At 32.0% G+C, this 18,457-nt stretch overlaps 2 protein-coding genes across 2 annotated transcripts; one reads left to right on the top strand and one right to left on the bottom strand.

Moving 5' to 3' along the window:
- Positions 1-1,380: 1,380 nt before the first annotated feature.
- LOC131955725 (small ribosomal subunit protein RACK1) lies at positions 1,381-4,554 on the top strand. Its single transcript, XM_059319994.1, has 7 exons — positions 1,381-1,599; positions 2,409-2,580; positions 2,689-2,836; positions 2,928-3,023; positions 3,612-3,722; positions 3,891-4,031; positions 4,321-4,554. The coding sequence occupies exons 1-7, from the start codon at positions 1,488-1,490 to the stop codon at positions 4,495-4,497; spliced, it is 957 nt and encodes a 318-aa protein (XP_059175977.1). The 5' UTR covers positions 1,381-1,487; the 3' UTR covers positions 4,498-4,554.
- Positions 4,555-5,641: 1,087 nt separating this feature from the next.
- On the bottom strand, positions 5,642-12,997 carry LOC131955643 (WW domain binding protein 1-like). Its single transcript, XM_059319871.1, has 6 exons — positions 12,894-12,997; positions 12,127-12,223; positions 10,873-10,909; positions 10,195-10,272; positions 9,143-9,411; positions 5,642-8,583 (listed from the first exon to the last, which is right to left on the bottom strand). The coding sequence occupies exons 2-6, from the start codon at positions 12,187-12,189 to the stop codon at positions 8,563-8,565; spliced, it is 468 nt and encodes a 155-aa protein (XP_059175854.1). The 5' UTR covers positions 12,190-12,223; positions 12,894-12,997; the 3' UTR covers positions 5,642-8,562.
- Between the last annotated feature and the right edge of the window lie 5,460 nt (positions 12,998-18,457).

Genomic DNA, 18,457 nt, shown 5'->3' with positions numbered 1-18,457 from the left:
ATTAAAATGTCATTTTAGCTGCATTTTTGAATTATAAACAGTTTGAGGGGGGGGGGGGTGCAAATCGACTTTGCTCCCGAGGGGGGGGGGGCGCTAAATTTAAAGTTTGTCCCCGGGCGCAGGGAAGGGTCGCTACGCCTCTAGGGGGGGGGGGGCGGTAGACATTAAACGTAATCCCGATCCGTATATCTAGGCAGGGCCTAGGATATTTTTTTTAGTGTCGTAGGCTAGTGCCGCTTTATGGTTAGGCCTACAGTTCCAAGAAAAAGTTTAGATGTCATAAAACAAACATTTTACATTCTTAAACTCTTTATTTACAATGTATAAAACATTATACCATTAGGTTTTATAATGGAAATAGTGTTTCCGTCATATATGGACGACTCTCTTGCGACTTCTGTCCAGTTGGATTTAATATTGATACATGTATGTACCAAGGGATATGATTAAACAAAAAAACATTTAGTGAAGGATAGACCCCTAATTATTCATTCTAATAAACCGGTAGTGATCTCCCCTAAACTTTCTCGAATATTCTTATATAAAACAACAGGGGATGGTAACTGGGGATATAGTTATGATTTTTAATCCATTTTAAATACTTAAACTTTTAAAAATAGAATAGAATCTCATAAAAAAAACATTGCGCACCAAGCAAACGCCGAATAAAAATGCGTATAATAGTGCGCAATATTATTAGTACTTTAAAAATTTACATTAGTTTTTTGAGAAATCGGAAGTAGCGTAAATTACTACTTCCAGTCAACGGAAATTACTCAAAATGTAACAGAAGGTAGACAATTAGATGTTTTACTTGCATGTGAAATTTCATGTATCTATCTGAAATAGTACTCAAGTTATAGGCTTTTGAAAAATTCAAAGTAGAAAAAGTACCACTTCCGGTTAGCGGAAATCGCTCAAAAGTTGATACGGATCTACGATTTCGATAAAATACTTATATATGAAATTTCATCAACCTCGCTGTAACGGTACTCAAGTTATCGTGTTTACACACGGACAGACACACAGACACACACACACACAGACATACGGACAGAATTGCAAAGCCCGGTTTTTCAGACTGGATTACGCATAAAACCTCTTAGTTTTGATAAATCTGGATTGATAATTTTTGCCCGATTAAAATAAGTCCTCTAAACTTCGGATGTGATGAAGGACTGAGGTGTAATACGGTGAAAATTGTTAAAATTTCAAGTGATTTTTGTGCACGATTACAATACTTTCTCTATACTTCGTATATACGAGAAAGTAAAAATACTAAATATTGATCCTTTTACTTTTAACAGTAAAAACTGGTTTATTCAGTTTTTTGTTTCGCTACTATAAGGGCAACACTGAAATACAGCTTTTAGAGTTTCTCGCACCGAAGCATCCTTTTCCGGTGTAGATATACCGTGTAATGGATGAGGAATAAATTGGCCTCTACATATCCATATAAATCGTGGTAAAACTAGAAGAATTTAAGAATGTCGCAAGAACAGATGACTTTGAGAGGCACCCTCCAAGGCCACGGTGGATGGGTTACCCAGATTGCTACCAATCCTCAATATCCAGATACTATTTTGTCAGCATCAAGAGGTATAGTTTTAGATTTGTTTACAATTTTCTGTGAGCTGGTTTAATTCGCGTTGTACTTGATTTTATTTTGTTAACAAAGGAATATTGTTTTTAACTGTTTATAGATCTATACATAGATCTATATCTACTTACTCTTAAAATTCTGCCTTTAAGATAAGTCATATTTGGTAACTTGTCAGAATTGTTGTCAGTCCAACTGAAAAGAAAGATCAGACCTGTTCTTTCCCATTACCCAGACTTCCACCAAGCTCTAAAGTCATTGGACTCTCGATCTCTAGATCTAAAATAGATTCACCTATAACTCTGTGATAGGTTTCTTACATGCAATGCAATTTACTTTCATTTAGTAAAACTTATCTTCTTTAAATTAATTTAAACTAATTTTTTTGGCCGATGCTAGCCGGAATAAGATGAGCATGCGCAATGGAGAGAAACTACGACTTGCCATCGCGGCGATGTTTTCTATCGTACTGCGCATGCGTGTGTTTACAACTGCAGAACCCTAACACGGCTAACACCAACCCTAATTCTAACCCTAGCCATAGGTCATTGCGCATGCTCAGAGCTATCTTTTGCCGAGTAAGTGGAGACGTTGAAAAGAAAAATCTTCTTCCGAGTAGTCACTTAGTTTTTTTTTTTTGCTGGAATCTGCAGCCTGATAGGCAACATTACTTTCTGACAGTAACATTGATAGACAAGAATAATGGTAAAATACAAATGTCTATTTCAGTATTTGACCAAGATACAAACTCCTCAATATGCCAGGATAAATGTCCAGAAATTTTAATGTTAATGTCTCTAATTTTCAGATAAAAGTCTCATTCTGTGGAAACTTACAAGAGATGAAACTAACTATGGTGTTCCTTACAAATCTCTTCATGGTCATGGACACTTTGTCAGTGATGTTGTTTTGTCATCTGATGGTCAGTTTGCTCTGTCCTCTTCATGGGATAAAACTCTGCGCCTTTGGGATCTAGTCGAGTGAGTTATTCTCATTGATTTTTAGATACCAAGCATAATCAAGTTTAGCAGGTCTGATATTTGTATGACAGTTAATGCATGTCTTTGTTTTATCTGTACACTTTTTAGAGGTAAGACCACCCGCCGTTTTGTTGGACATGAGAAAGATGTTTTGAGTGTAGCATTTTCTGCTGACAACAGACAGATTGTGTCAGCTTCTCGTGATAAAAGCATTAAGCTGTGGAATACCCTTGGTGTCTGCAAGTACACTGTGCAGGTATTGCTACTTTTGTTTATTGCTCAGCTGTTAAATCAATTTAAATGTCTTGATTTTTGAAAATTAGTAACTTTTCTTTTTAAAACTCCAGGAAGACACCCACAAAGACTGGGTCTCATGTGTCAGATTCTCTCCCAATGCTTCAAACCCAATCATTGTCTCATGTGGCTGGGATAAAGTAGTTAAGGTTTGTAATTTAAAATTCATTTTATTATAGTGCTTTTTGTTGTTGCCTAATGATTATGAGATTGACATAAAAAATTTGATGAAAGTTGTTCTGCAATTATGAAGGCACAATTATGAGGTTCATATTTTTTTTTTGAGATAGGTAATTATCTGGTTTCTATATTAGCTTATAATTTATACTGATGCTGAAAATGTTTTTGAATGGTCTGATATTTTTTTGTATCGTTTTCTATTTTATGGAAATGCACTATTTAAATGTATATTTTTAACTTGGTTTTTCAATACTTTCTGTAAAATTATTTTAGAATGCTCAATCATGATGTCCATTTTGAGTAATAGTGCTTATGCCAGATACTTTATTAACATTATGTAATTAGCTACAACAATTTATCAATGATATCCAAAAAAATGATTATGTAATTTCTTTGATCTAAATATTAGGTTTACTCAAAATTGTTTTAGACCAACCCATCCTTCCCACACCTTTCTTGCTTTTATACATTCTTCTTTGCCCCCCCTCAATAGATAAATATTCCCCATTTATTTTTGTGATTAAAGCTAAGATCTATTTATATATCTTGTTTTTTAGGTGTGGAACTTGACTAACTGCAAGCTGAAGACCAACCACTATGGTCACACTCAGTTCTTGAACTGTGTGACTGTGTCTCCTGATGGCTCTCTCTGTGCTTCTGGTGGCAAGGTTAGTACTGGTCATTTTATTTTTTTCATGTTTAGCCTAATGATTACACTTGTGACTTACTTCAAGATGATGATATAAGTGTTCTGCAATTATGAAGGCTCTGTTGTATTATCATCTTATATTTAAAGATCTAGCTAAGCAGTGTAGTAACCCATACTTTTTTTCAAGGATGGCCAAGCTATGTTGTGGGATTTGAATGAGGGCAAACATCTGTACACTTTGGATGGTGGTGATTGTATCAATGCTATGTGCTTTTCACCTAATCGTTATTGGCTATGTGCTGCTACTGGGCCAAGTATCAAGATTTGGGTATGAATTTTTTAATTTAAAACATTTTTCACCATGCATCTTTCTGCGGTGTCCTTTTATAGAGGTATGCTTTCATAAAGGTGCTAAAATGATTGGAGATAATTATGTTGTTTGTTAATATAAAACAACAAAAGAAATTAACATTTCCAAACATTTTAAGCTTATTATAATTCAAGATGTCATTCTAAGAATTTTATGTGCATTTTATTTACTAAAATACTGCTTGCTAGTATTCTCTGTTGAAATGACTTCAGTTTCGATGTGCTAACAAATGTATTTTTTTCTCAAGGATCTGGAAGGCAAAGTGATTGTTGATGAGCTGAAGCCAGATGTTATGGCAGCAGGTGCTGGTCGTGAACCTCCTCAGTGTCTGTCTCTGGCCTGGTCATCTGATGGACAAACTCTGTTTGCTGGATACAGTGACAAACTAATTAGAGTATGGCAAGTGTCCATGGCTGCTAGATAAATGCAGTTTCCAGAATTGGTTTATCGATTTAACAATAAAGATTATTGTAAGCTTTAAGTTCGTTGCTGACTTTTGGCTGGTGTGTGAGTGGTATTCTTAACATTCTCTTGATGAAGGCCTTTCAACTACACTGTTCTCCAGGCTTTTCACAATTTTCATTTTAAGCATTAGATGAATTGTCTGTATTTGAATTCTGTGGTTAAGAAAAAGTGAGCGCCCTTAGAAACATGAGTTTGTCAGAGTTGGCAGCCTGTTTCCGTGACTGAAGTATTTCAGGATCAATATTATTTTAGACTGCAGTTATTAAAGAGAACGGTTGGTCTGCAAAGATATTAACAGAAGCATAGAAAGGTTTTATAGACTGATTCTGAATGAAGACTTGCAATAAAATTAAGTAGAATGTCCTTGGAACAATTATGTAGTTCCAGGCAGGACAATCAGCTGGTAGTGTCTACTTTAATAAATGGTGGTTTGCAGATTTATTTCTGGGGTTACACAATTCTTAACCCTATAATTAGTGTAGTAAATAATTTCGATTGGTAATGGCTTTATGTGCACATGGTTTAGAACCCAGTTACTTTAAGCATGGCTTGAAAAAGTGACTCCTAATACTGCCAATTGAAACAAGCCAGATAGGAGTCATGCTAATTCAAAATTCAAGTCGGTGATTCTTCAGGCCAATGCCCATATGAGGTAATCCCAGCAAAATAATAACGTAAACAAACTTCCACTGTAGATCATTTTGTGCTATAATTATTACTGCGCAGAGCTCATTGTTTTTATCTTGAAATGTTAGAATTGATGCATTCAAAAGGAGCTATGTTCATAGACGTCATTTACAATTCTAACAATTAAGATCAGTTTAATTGAACACAATTTCTAATAGTTCTGGCAGCACATAAATGATATGAAAGTAGTTGCAGCTTTTTACTTTGCATTTAGCCTTATTGCCAACCCTTTCCATGACGGATCAAAGGTAATTATTAACTAGGAAAGTTTTCCCTGATGTGTAGATGTGTAATATCTTGCCAATGAAATCTGCTGTGGTCTGCACAATCTGACTTCACACTTAAATGAAGTAATAAAAATAGGTAGATGTAACATGTTGTTTTATCTAGGTATACCTAAATAATTATTTTCTAGATGAGAGCAAAAACATGTTGGCTTTATTCATTAAAAACATCACAAAAGAAGTTGGATAGTAAGCCTGTAAAACAGTGACCACCCCAACATAATCATACATAGTAATTTTCTATTCATTATCACATATATCTACTTCAACAACTTGTTAAAAATTTATTGTACCCTTACTTTGATTCTTACTTTATTAATATTAATCTAAATTTTAAAATTAGAAATTACATACACTATTATTAATATACCCTTTTCACCTGTTTATTGCCAAATAAGACATTTCACAAGGCAAGAACATTGGCTAAGCATATAGCTTAAAATATGAGTTACATTAATAAAAATAATTCAGTATTTAAATAAGTATTTTATAAGGCCTTACATAAAAAAGGATGAAGCAGTTAAAGTTGGTAGTGCTTATATTGGCAAACGATAGAGAAATTTGCAATGTGCTTAGATCCTCTCACATCCATTTTAGAGGGGTCTAAGGAAGTTGCTTATTTCCTCTAAAGTTGACAAATATAAGCACTTCCATAAAAGTGAAAACGTTGATGCTAACAATAGCGGTAGGGATATGTATTTATATTGAACTAAAATAGCTCACCAGTCTACAAAAGCTAAGAAAGTACATTATAATGAGAAATAGTAATACCTATATCACATGTAAATACCTTTTTAAAAAAGTCCAAGATGAACATCATCTAGTAATACATTTTTTGTGGGTAAAAATACAATAATACTATTTAAAATGAATGGTTAAAAACTGGCTACAAGCCTTTTGTATTGAAATGAATGACTGCAAATTTAGTAATTCACAATTGTGTAAAAATTAATCATCCCACTCCCCTCATTATATCAACAAAACATAAAAATATGAGCAAATTTTTTTTTAGTGGTACTAATTATATTACTATTGCTTACTTTATAAATTATGTGTTTTCATTAAAATAAACAAAACTGGAATTTTGTTTTCATTTTTCCCCAACTGAGACGTTATACTGTCAATCCATTTTGCAAGAGACTTTTAATTAATTTTTGATCGTAGTTTGTTTATTTATTTAAAAAGGGAGAATTTATTGTAAAATTGATCTCCTTTAACTGGCCATCATTTAAAGTTAATATTTTTAATGAAAATTAATTTTTATTCTGGCTACCAGAAATTAAAATTATGGTCACACTAAAATTAAACAAAATGTATTTATTTAAAAAAAGGAGAATTTATTGTAAAAATTATCTCCTTAAACTGGCCGTTACTTAAAGTTAATATTTTTAATGAAAATTAATTATTTTCTATCTACCAGAAATTAAAAACATAGTTGCACTAAAATTAAACCACATTGTATTATTTAAAAAGGGAGAATTTATTGTAAAATTTATCTCCTTTGACTAGCCATTATTTAAAGTTAATATTTTTAATGGAAATTAATTTTTTTCTGTCTACCAGAAATTAAAAACATAGTTGCACTAAAATTAAACCACAATGTATTATTTAAAAAGGGAGAATTTATTGTAAAATTTATCTCCTTTGACTAGCCATTATTTAAAGTTAATATTTTTAATGGAAATTAATTTTTTTCTGTCTACCAGAAATTAAAAACATAGTTGCACTAAAATTAAACCACAATGTATTATTTAAAAAGGGAGAATTTATTGTAAAAATTATCTCCTTTGACTAGCCATATAATTAAAGTGAATATTTTTAATGGAAATTAATTTTTTTTCTGGCTACCAGAAATTAAAAACATAGTTGCACTAAAATTAAACCACAATGTATTAATTAAAAAGGGAGAATTTATTGTAAAAATTATCTCCTTTGACTAGCCATATAATTAAAGTGAATAATTTTAATGGAAATTAATTTTTTTTCTGGCTACCAGAAATTAAAAACATAGTTGCACTAAAATTAAACCTTTATGTAATGATTCAAAAAGGGAGAATTTATTGTAAAAATTATGTCCTTTGACTAGCCATTATTTAAAGTTAATATTTTTAATGGAAATTAATTTTTTTTTCTGTCTACCAGAAATTAAAAACATAGTTGCACTAAAATTAAACCACAATGTATTATTTAAAAAGGGAGAATTTATTGTAAAAATTATCTCCTTTGACTAGCCATATATTTAAAGTTAATATTTTTAATGGAAATTAATTTTTTTTTCTGTCTACCAGAAATTAAAAACATAGTTGCACTAAAATTAAACCTTAATGTAATGATTCAAAAAGGGAGAATTTATTGTAAAAATTATCTCCTTTGACTAGCCATTATTTAAAGTTAATGTTTTTAATGGAAATTAATTTTTTTTTCTGTCTACCAGAAATTAAAAACATAGTTGCACTAAAATTAAACCACAATGTATTATTTAAAAAGGGAGAATTTATTGTAAAAATTATCTCCTTTGACTAGCCATATATTTAAAGTTAATATTTTTAATGGAAATTAATTTTTTTTTCTGTCTACCAGAAATTAAAAACATAGGTGCACTAAAATTAAACCACAATGTATTATTTAAAAAGGGAGAATTTATTGTAAAAATTATCTCCTTTGACTAGCCATATAATTAAAGTGAATATTTTTAATGAAAATTAATTTTTTTCTGTCTACCAGAAATTAAAAACATAGTTGCACTAAAATTAAACCATAATGTATTGATTCAAAAAGAAATAATTTATTGTAAAAATTATCTCATTTGACTAGCCATTATTTAAAGATAATATTTTTAATGGAAATTAATTTTTTTTCTGGCCACCAGAAATTAAAAACATAGTCCACTAATATTAAACCAAAATGCTTCTCATCTAAAATAATATTGTTGACACAATTTACATTTCTTGTATTTGTTCAAGGTAGTCTTGGTATAAATTTAATACAAAAAATATGATACCGAAAGATATAAACTTAAGTATGTTTAGATTAACTGTTTGTCAACTGTATCCTTAACTGTATGGAGGAGGTTTCTGGAAATGAAAAATTTAAATACATAGAATGTTTTGATGAAAAGTTAATAATCCTTTATTAGCTAACACCATTTTAAACAAGGCAAAATTTTGATATAAACAAAGTTCAAAATACTTTAAAACATTAGGCCTAAATAACAGGCAAATTGAACCTCAATAACTTGCAAATTTAAGTCAAACATGACTATTAAACCATTACATCTGTACACAGCAGTTTGTCACAAATTATTTGCTTAGCCCCCAGCCCCCCTTTCTAAAAAAAAACTTGCATTTTCCACAGAACAGTGTATCGGCTTGCCATAATAATGTATAAGTATTAAGTATAATGTTCGTACTCCAAAAGATTCAATATTATTTTCAAATACAAGACAAGGCATGGAGCAATAGCCCTGACGTACACAGATTTGATTTTTACAAATGAAAATGATCTGTATAGTTGTCTACTGGCAAGACAAGCGTGTATAACTTGTTGTAGGTTTGTATGTAGTGTATGTGTGTAGTTTGTATACAAAAGCATGTTAAAATAAAAGTTTGATATTTTGCTGATGTCAGAACTGACCTGTGGGGCAGCATAGGCTGGGGGTGGTGCTGCATAACCTGAAGGTGGTGCTGCATTACCAAGGTGCGGATAGCTAGGAGGTGGGGGTGCATTGGGTAGGGCTCCTTGGTAGTTCTGGGTGGTTGCTGAGGTGTGGACAACAGTGCCATAAGAGGGGTATTCAGAATTGGACATCACAACATAGCGATACTGCATTCTGCGTCGGCGCCAGCAGGCCATTCCAATAGCCAGAGCAATAAAAAATATAATCACCCAAATGATCCAGAACCCTGAAATATAAAACAATTATTAGGCATGGTGAAGGGGTTCATATTGATAGGGTGGGTGTTTGGCTCTGCATGAACATGGTGAATTTAGCATTGCTTTGTGGATCATACAAGCAAAACTTTGTCCAGAATTTGTTTGATCGTAATTTGTGTATGTATTAAAACATGAGAATCTAATATAAAAATGATCTTCAATTGATCATTATTTTAAGTTAATTCTATGCTTACAAATAATATAAATCCTAAAAACAAAACTTTATTTCTGGTAAAGAATATACAGATTTAAAACATAACAGCTTGAGGATAATTAAATCATGCTATCAATTTTTAACAAAAAAAAAAATAATGGCCTTTGTGATTGGCCAATAACAAAAAAGTGGAAAAAAGACCACGAGCCCAATGTGGCATCACTATTACTACTATAATGTATACTATAATTTATAGTGTAGTGTTGGACTACAGAGATCATATTCTAAATTTCCCCTCAAATTAAAAATAGTTTAAAATAATTAACTAAAAAAATATTTTAGCAACAAAACCATTGTGTCAGTTAATAGCATTGCAATGTACACAGACAAAAACATGTAGGATATATAGTTGACTTATTAGTATAATGTAATTAGTTTTAAGATAATTATTGTTTGTGGAGGTGCATGTTAAGGTAGGGGTGAAAATATTTGTTGATGTATGGTCTGTAACACTTGAATATTTTATGTTGTCTATAAAGAAATCTACAGGCATATATAATATGCAGTAGAGTTATTTTCCATGTAAAAATTTACTTACACCACATGTTAACAACTTCAAAGCTGTAACAGCATCCTCTAGCACCAGTGTCTAAAGTGCAGCAGTATGCGTCGTCACCTGAGAACAAAAACCAGTGACTGTTACTGTCTGATTCCTAATGATGCAAATGTCTTTTATCATCAGGGTGCTTCTCACTTCCCTTAAGGTTGTGAAACAGCTTTAATTAAATTTATATGCACCCTATAACTTCATAAATTTAAGAAGCTATGTTTTGATCTATCTAACTTTATTGTTAATAAATATTTATATACTTGGTGTTTGGACCATTATTTAATAAGTAAAATTTTAAACTAACAATAGTTGCCAAGGTTTCTTTTTAAAAAAATCTATGGCTCAGTTTTGTAAAATATGTTTTTATTTGGTTACATTTTAAATGGTTAGGCCTACTTTGTTAAATCAATTTAAAATTGCAACTCAGTGTAAACTTAATCTTATATCACTTAACACACCTTATAAAAAACCAAACTGTCACAGAACATCACAAACTGTTTCCCACATATTCAACAAGAAACACATTTTTAATGTTGTATTATTATTGACTTGTAGCTCTAAGTTAACAAGAGAAATATCACCCACATACACCATTCTTCAATATCCTTACAACAGCCGTGGTCATATTGTAATTAAATGACCCCTAAGAATGTATTAAAAACTTACCATAGCATGTGAAAAATCCACATTGTATGTAAGCATCCTGCAAAACACAATGAGTGCAAAATCATACATTGAAAAAGAAACATTTTAAGCTAAAATTACTGATTAAAGTAAATTAATAATATTTGCTATTAAAGTTTGCTTACAAGTTTTTTTTAGAACTAAATAAAAACAAATGTAGTTGTAAACATATGGGATATATTGAGACAATATAACTCAGATCATTAACTGAAAATTACACTGGAAGGTTGTTTGATTAAAGCAGAAGTTACCAACACAACAGTTTGTGCTTGTTAGTGAGGGGGCAGCAGTAATAGGGCAGGGAAAGAAGGTAGAATAGTCTAGGGTGTTGACTAAGATTTTAAACTTCATTATTGTTCAAGATAACTTAAACAGTTAAAAACTACATTTATTTACCATTTACCTGTCATTTGATACCAGTTTCAATTATCAAAATTAATGGCTAGCCTAATAAATGATTTGTTAAAAAACGCGTTTGTTTTTAAATGGCTACAATGATATGACTGATACTCAGTGATACAGTGGGTTAGTTTTGAAGGAGTGTTGTTGAGACGCGATAGACCTGTTCACTGACATTCAGCAGAATTGTGTCTTCTTCCCATTAAAATTAAATACACATCAGACAAAATGGGCGGGCTTAGTTAGCTGTTGTCTTGATCCAGTTATTTTTGAAGGTTTTTTTTTTTACTCTGCATGATTTTTAAAAAAAATTAATGAAATTAGTTTAGTGGAACGTAATATTTAATTTTCTATATTTTAGAGCATTTTGAGTAAAATCACAACAAAATTAAATACAGCAATTCAGGTTTTGCTTACTTTTATTATATTCTGCTCAATATTCTCAGCAATTAGACAAAAAATTGTACAAATGACAAGTTTGCATCAAGCAATACTCGCCCATTGTTAAAACTAGATCAGTATCGTTGAATAATACGCAAAAATAACTATTTAAAGTATATTAATATATTTCTGAAATTACCATGAAACATTGTTAAAAAATGGAATCATAGCACACAGTATCGTCACTTTCTGCAGCCATCATTACCATAACGACGGTAAAAGAAAGTAGGTCATGCGACAGGCTAGAATAGTCTATATACAAATAATGGACAGAAGTGTGTGTGTGTGGGTGGGGGGGGGGGTGTATAAACTCTGAGTATGTCCTGAGTGCTGAGTATCAGCACTAAAAATTCATAAGTATTAAGTAGAGAGAAAACAACCTTGGCTTTAACTTACCACACATGATGATAGGCATATTACTGCCACAATTGTATAGCTCAGCAGGGATGTAAATTCCATGATTTCTAGTAGATTCTTCTCTATGAATTTCTTCCTAGTGGGGAAAAATTAATTTCATTTAGATCTAACTTGAGTGTTACCTCACAGGTATTATTATAAAAAAATAGACCAAAAGTGGTAATTAAATAATTATGCATTTTTTTGTAGCCCTAACATTGTAACAACATTCAACATAGTCTTATATAATCAGAGTGGCATTCATTATTAATAGTTTAATATAGACAGATTAAAACCTAATTTATTAATTAATTAACAATGACCTATATACTATATATAGTATATACTATATAGATAGTTTAGTTAGAAAGGCTATCCATTAAGATTAAAGTATGATTAAATTTAAAGTTCCCTGAAAACTATTAACTATAAATATTATATTATATAGGCCTAGATCTAGATCTAGTAATAGGCCTAAGTAATATATAATAATAATATTAATATACAGTTACTTATAAATAATAGGGTCTACTTAGTACTTATTAGAATATTAGAGTAGTACTCTAAACTCTAAGTCTAGATCTACTGATCTAGTTATTTATTATTTAATAATATTTAATTTATTTATTTAGTTAGCCTAATAATTAAAATTAATATTCCATAGGCCCCTAAAATAAAAATATCAACTTTGAACATAGACTGCAAAACATTAACACGGAAGATCTTAGAAATGTGACGAATAACTTCAATAGATTACAATTACAAACCTGTTGAATGTAAAAAACAACAACAACAACAAATTGATGTAGATCTACTTCAGTCTTCAGTGGTACACTAAATCAGCCCTACTAGGAAAAGTAATGTCACATGACACACAGCTATTGTTGCTAATGTACTATAAATAAATTTGCGGGTATTTTTGCAGAGCAGGGGTGTCGCATAAACATTTTGTTGTCAAATATAAATAGAGAAATACGTACCCAGTTTTTATTTTGAAAATTCACAGTTTAATTATCAACACTAAACTTTTTAATTGTAATTTCAATTTTATTTCGTTGTTTGTATAATTGATTAATTTTTACATATCTGTTGAGGCCAATATCACGAAAATAAATAAAAAATAATGCATATCTGAAAAAAAAAATTCATAAAAAACGTTTTAATAACAAGCTTTTATGTAATGATGCACTAAAAAGTAGAAAATAAATTATAGACTACTATTTAAATAACTATAAAGAAAAGCGTGGGTCACTTTAGTATCTATTGGATACCTTTACTAATGTTAAGGAAGACACCCACGCTTTTCTTTATAGTTATTTAAATAGTAGTCTATAATTTATTTTCTACTTTTTAGTGCATCATTACATAAAAGCTTGTTATTAAAACGTTTTTTTATGAATTTTTTTTCCAGTACTTTACATGTTTTATTTACAATAGAGTTACATGACTAAAAACCATTGCGCGCCTACTGAACATCACGTTCAGTAGGCGCGCAATGGTTTTTGAACGCAGCCATTACGTGATGGCGCAGCTATTGAAGGTGATGACGCGTGTGGTGTGGTTGGCTAGATATGCCTACTAATTCGGCCTAAATTTTAATTAATTCATTAAAAATCAATTAGGCATCCAATTAAGTCAAATTTAGTTTCAGATTGCATTGTCTTCATGTCTTGACCCACGTGCCAAATGTGAATCGTATCGGTCAAGTAGAAGTTTCCGAATTTTCACTCCTGCGTTTCCGTCAAGACTGACGACAGAGGAAGTGAGTTAAATAAAAGCTTGTAAAAAAAATTCATAAAAAACGTTTTAATAACAAGCTTTTATGTAATGATGCACTAAAAAGTAGAAAATAAATTATAGACTACTATTTAAATAACTATAAAGAAAAGCCTGGGTCACATTAGTATCTATTGGATACATTTACTAATGTTAAGGAAGACACCCACGCTTTTCTTTATAGTTATTTAAATAGTAGTCTATAATTTATTTTCTACTTTTTAGTGCATCATTACATAAAAGCTTGTTATTAAAACGTTTTTTATGAATTTTTTTTTCAGTACTTTACATGTTTTATTTACAATAGAGTTACATGACTAAAAACCATTGCGCGCCTACTAAACATCACGTTCAGTAGGCGCGCAATGGTTTTTGAACGCAGCCATTACGTGATGGCGCAGCTATTGAAGGTGATGACGCGTGTGGTGTGGTTGGCTAGACATGCCTACTAATTCGGTCCAAATTTTTATTAATTCATAAAAAATTAATGAGGCTTCCAATTAAGTCAAATTTAGTTTCAGATTGCATTGTCTTCATGTCTTGACCCACGTGTCAAATGTGAATCGTATCGGTCAAGTAGAAGTTTCCGAATTTTCACTCCTGCGTTTCTATCTAGACTGACGACAGACAGACTGGCGACGACAGAGGAAGTGAGTTAAATAAAAGCTTGTAAAAAAAATTCATAAAAAACGTTTTAATAACAAGCTTTTATGTAATGATGCACTAAAAAGTAGAAAATAAATTATAGACTACTATTTAAATAACTATAAAGAAAAGCGTGGGGCACTTTAGTACTTTAGTACCTATTTTATATCTTTACTAATATTTGAGAAGAGACCCACGCTTTTCTTTATAGTTATTTAAATAGTAGTCTATAATTTATTTTCTACTTTTTAGTGCATCATTACATAAAAGCTTGTTATTAAAACGTTTTTTATGAATTTTTTTTCAGTACTTTACATGTTTTATCTACAATAGAGTTACATGACTAAAAACCATTGCGCGCCTACTGAATATCACGTTCAGTAGGCGCGCAATGGTTTTTGAACGCAGCCATTACGTGGTCGTGATGGCGCAGCTATTGATGACGCGTGTGGTGTGGTTGGCTAGACATGCCTACTAATTCGGTCCAAATTTTAATTAATTCATAAAAAATTAATTAGGCATCCAATTAAGTCAAATTTAGTTTCAGATTGCATTGTCTTCATGTCTTGACCCACGTGCCAACTGTGAATCGTATCGGTCAAGTAGAACTGTCCGAATTTTCACTCCTGCGTTTCCGTCAAGACAGACAGACAGACTGACGAGGAAGTGAGTTAAATAAAAGCTTGTAAAAATGAGCATAAACGCATTCAGTAAAAAAATAAATCAATAAAATCAAGAAATAAGATACTCTTTGTGCACATATTAAGCATATGTAAAGAGCCAGGAAGGTGGTTTATTATAGATAGATATATATGTTTGATTTCCTAAATTTTACTTTCGCTCATTTTAAGGTCTTTAGAATGTCGAGAATAATTGAGCGATTCCTTCTTGAAATTAAACCCAATGATTCCTAGAAATATTTCATACCATGAGGTGTAGCCTAATTGTGTAGTGGTCTATGGAAAAGTGACATACCGTTTTCTGATGAGGAAGGGTGGGTGGGTGGGGGTGTCAAATTACTTTGCGTTAAGCGATGTGTGCACAATCCTAGGCCAATTTATGAGCAGCGTTTTTTGTGTGGTAGACACTGTTACTTTCAGGTATCCCGACGTGGGGGAGTGGGTCACTGTCTCCCCATAAGAACACACCCCTCGATATAAAAACATATTGATTTTTTAAATAGAGAATATGTGTCGGGCCTATATATTCACCATCTAATAATTGTCAGTCATTGGAAAATTTTCAAAGGCCCGGACCCGGAGCAAAATGTTTGAAAGATAACCAGGTCTTAGTTTAAAAAACGAAGGAACCAATATATATATATATATATATATATATATATATATATATATATATATATATATATATATATATACGCAGGGGCGGATTAAGCTTCCGCTGGGCCCCTGGCTGAAACTTTTTCCGGGGCCCCCCCAACTATATACTATATACTATATATATATATATATATATATATATATATATATATATATATATATATATATATATATATATAGTTTATATAATGACATATCACAAAACAGATGCCTTCCCAGAAATAATGGTCGAATGGAATAAAGTAAAGGTTAACTGAAGCCATGGCATAGGGCATAGACAAAAATGCTACATTTAATGTAGTGTTAAACTACATTGAGACATAAGAGTAAGAGCATTTAAAGTAACAATTATTTATTTACTAATGCAAAATAAATTATGAATACATACATTTACTTCATTTCTTTTTACTCAGAACTAAAGACCAAGTAACTTTTATAGGGAACATTTTCGAGTTTTCCTGATAGCAAACTCTTCTAATAGTTCTGTATAATTCAGTGAGCTTACAATGTCATTTTCTATGCTCATAAGTGAGAGCATACTAAGTCTCTGCTGTCCCATAGTGCTTCTAAGATCGCTTTTAATCTTTTTCATTTGGGGAAAATGAGCGCTCTCCGCTGCAGTTAGACGCCATCATACACAAATAAATTCAAAGAGCAATGTGCATATTTGGAAAGCTCTAAATGCTCTTGAATCTATTAATAATAAATTATTTTGAATATATACACTTAAAAGTTTTAGCTGAGTACCCCAAAATATGGAAGAAGATTATGAATTCACTAGGCATGCTGCTCAGCTTCGCTTAGGCTTTCGAAAACACTGAGAATTTGAATGCTTAATTAATTCGCCCATATAAGGCGCCAGTCAGTCGAGGTCAGTTTTGACCCCCTCATCGTAGACTTTTCGGCCAACCGGCCCCCGTGTTCTGCCACCCCAAGGCAAGATCCTGCCAAATTTGAAGCGCCTGCGGCGCCGGGAAGTGCCCTGTCGGGCACCTGACAACTTACCTTTATAGATCATCTAGATCTAGATATCTCTAAATCTATATGATCTAGAATCTCTAGATCTAGATGATCTAGAATATCTAGATCTAGATCAATATCTAGATCTAGAATCTCTAGATCTAGAATCCAAATAGATAAAATAATTTTTTTAAGTTTAGGCCGAGAAAATCGTATTGTATACATTTCATAGCGTACATAGCTCTAAATCATATTTGAATGAAATAGTTCATTTCTTTTTATTAAATCCGGTTGCATAAATAATACTGTTTCTCTACATTCGAATACACCTTTATTTTTAATTTACTTCTTTAAATAAAATTGTGGTTATACATTTAAAACATTTAAAACATCTAACGTATTATTTTCAACAAACGTCCGTATATAGGTATCCATATATCGCTCCTGATTCTGACGTGATGTCCGGCGAAAATATTTTGCGGACAGACAGAGAGAGAGAGAGCGCACATTTGCCTTTTATATATTAGGATTATTTATTGGGCATAAAATATAATATTTTATGATCGGTGGAAAACCTACGAGGGGGTTAATTTTTCAAGATTTTCCCACCATTTGTTTAGTGGAAATGCATATGCGGATGTATTTTAATAAAGCTATAAATAAATAACTGTTATCTAACGAGTATTAAAAAAGTTTTTTTTTACCGGAGCCTCCCCCCTTATAACATTTTTTACTTATCAAGGCGAAAACATTGACTACGGCTAAATTACAACGAATTCACAACTCAAAAAATGTTTTAATGGGTGAAACTTCGGGGCAGGGAGACAGTTGGGGGACATGTCGGGTGTGTGTGTGTGGAGGGGGGGGGGTAGATGCCATGCCCTGCAATAGAGTCTCATCCAGTTTTGTATTACCCCGCGGGATAGCGGTAACGCTTTTATTTATAGACTTCTTCTCTCTTGGCCTGTTTTGGCAATTCCTATAGTGCGATTAATACGGGTGAGAGTGTGCCTTGAACTAGAGATGTTTGCATTTTTTTTTGTCTCTAAGCCACTCGGTCAAAATGTCAATACTTAAAAAAAAAAACACTTCTACATCGGTACGTGTCTAACCATCCACTTTGCTATGCCAGACCCTCCCTACAACTGGGACATTTTTTCCCCAAATTTAACACCCATGTAATACATACTCTCGAAACAAATTGTCTACCGTCAAGTTTACACCGTCCTTATTAGTCTCTACCAGTCTAGTTTTATTTTTATCTATATACGCTATGGCAATACGCAAACAATCCCTCATACAAATACCCCCACCCCCACCCTCCCTCAGCCTCGACACTATGTGCTTTTAATTGGTTTTCAAAACATTTTCTATCAGTAACGATGTCAGGTAGAGGGACTGCTGTTTAAAACAATAAGGCAAAATTAAGCATTAAAGATCAGAGAGTATCTGATGGATCTTGCTTGTCTCGGCACATTCACTGATAAAGCTATTATTTAAGTGATGCTTGCTAATACTTGGTGACATTTTAAAACTCATACTTCTGACATTAAAAAAATGATTTAACTAAGCTATTTAAAAAAAGCAATGATAAAGTAATATTTGCTATAGTT

This window comes from Physella acuta, unplaced genomic scaffold (genome assembly GCF_028476545.2).
Source record: "Physella acuta isolate Inbredline_101_S28 unplaced genomic scaffold, ASM2847654v3 ptg000008l, whole genome shotgun sequence".
Classification (NCBI taxonomy): domain Eukaryota; kingdom Metazoa; phylum Mollusca; class Gastropoda; family Physidae; genus Physella; species Physella acuta.
The sequence above is the reverse complement of the archived record's forward strand: the minus strand, read 5'-3'. Positions and strand labels throughout refer to the sequence as shown.

What these genes read in the sequence shown, in the direction of transcription:
- LOC131955725 (XM_059319994.1), top strand. Translation starts at nt 1,488, where the DNA reads ATGTCGCAAGAACAGATGACTTTGAGAGGCACCCTCCAAGGCCACGGT. An exon ending in TCTGTGCTTCTGGTGGCAAG is followed by an intron (nt 3,723 to 3,890) that starts GTTAGTACTGGT and finishes CTTTTTTTCAAG; the next exon opens with GATGGCCAAGCTATGTTGTG. An exon ending in GGCCAAGTATCAAGATTTGG is followed by an intron (nt 4,032 to 4,320) that starts GTATGAATTTTT and finishes TTTTTTCTCAAG; the next exon opens with GATCTGGAAGGCAAAGTGAT.
- LOC131955643 (XM_059319871.1), bottom strand. Translation starts at nt 12,189, where the DNA reads ATGGAATTTACATCCCTGCTGAGCTATACAATTGTGGCAGTAATATGC. An exon ending in TATGCCTATCATCATGTGTG is followed by an intron (nt 10,910 to 12,126) that starts GTAAGTTAAAGC and finishes TGTGTTTTGCAG; the next exon opens with GATGCTTACATACAATGTGG. An exon ending in TGGATTTTTCACATGCTATG is followed by an intron (nt 10,273 to 10,872) that starts GTAAGTTTTTAA and finishes TTTTGTTCTCAG; the next exon opens with GTGACGACGCATACTGCTGC.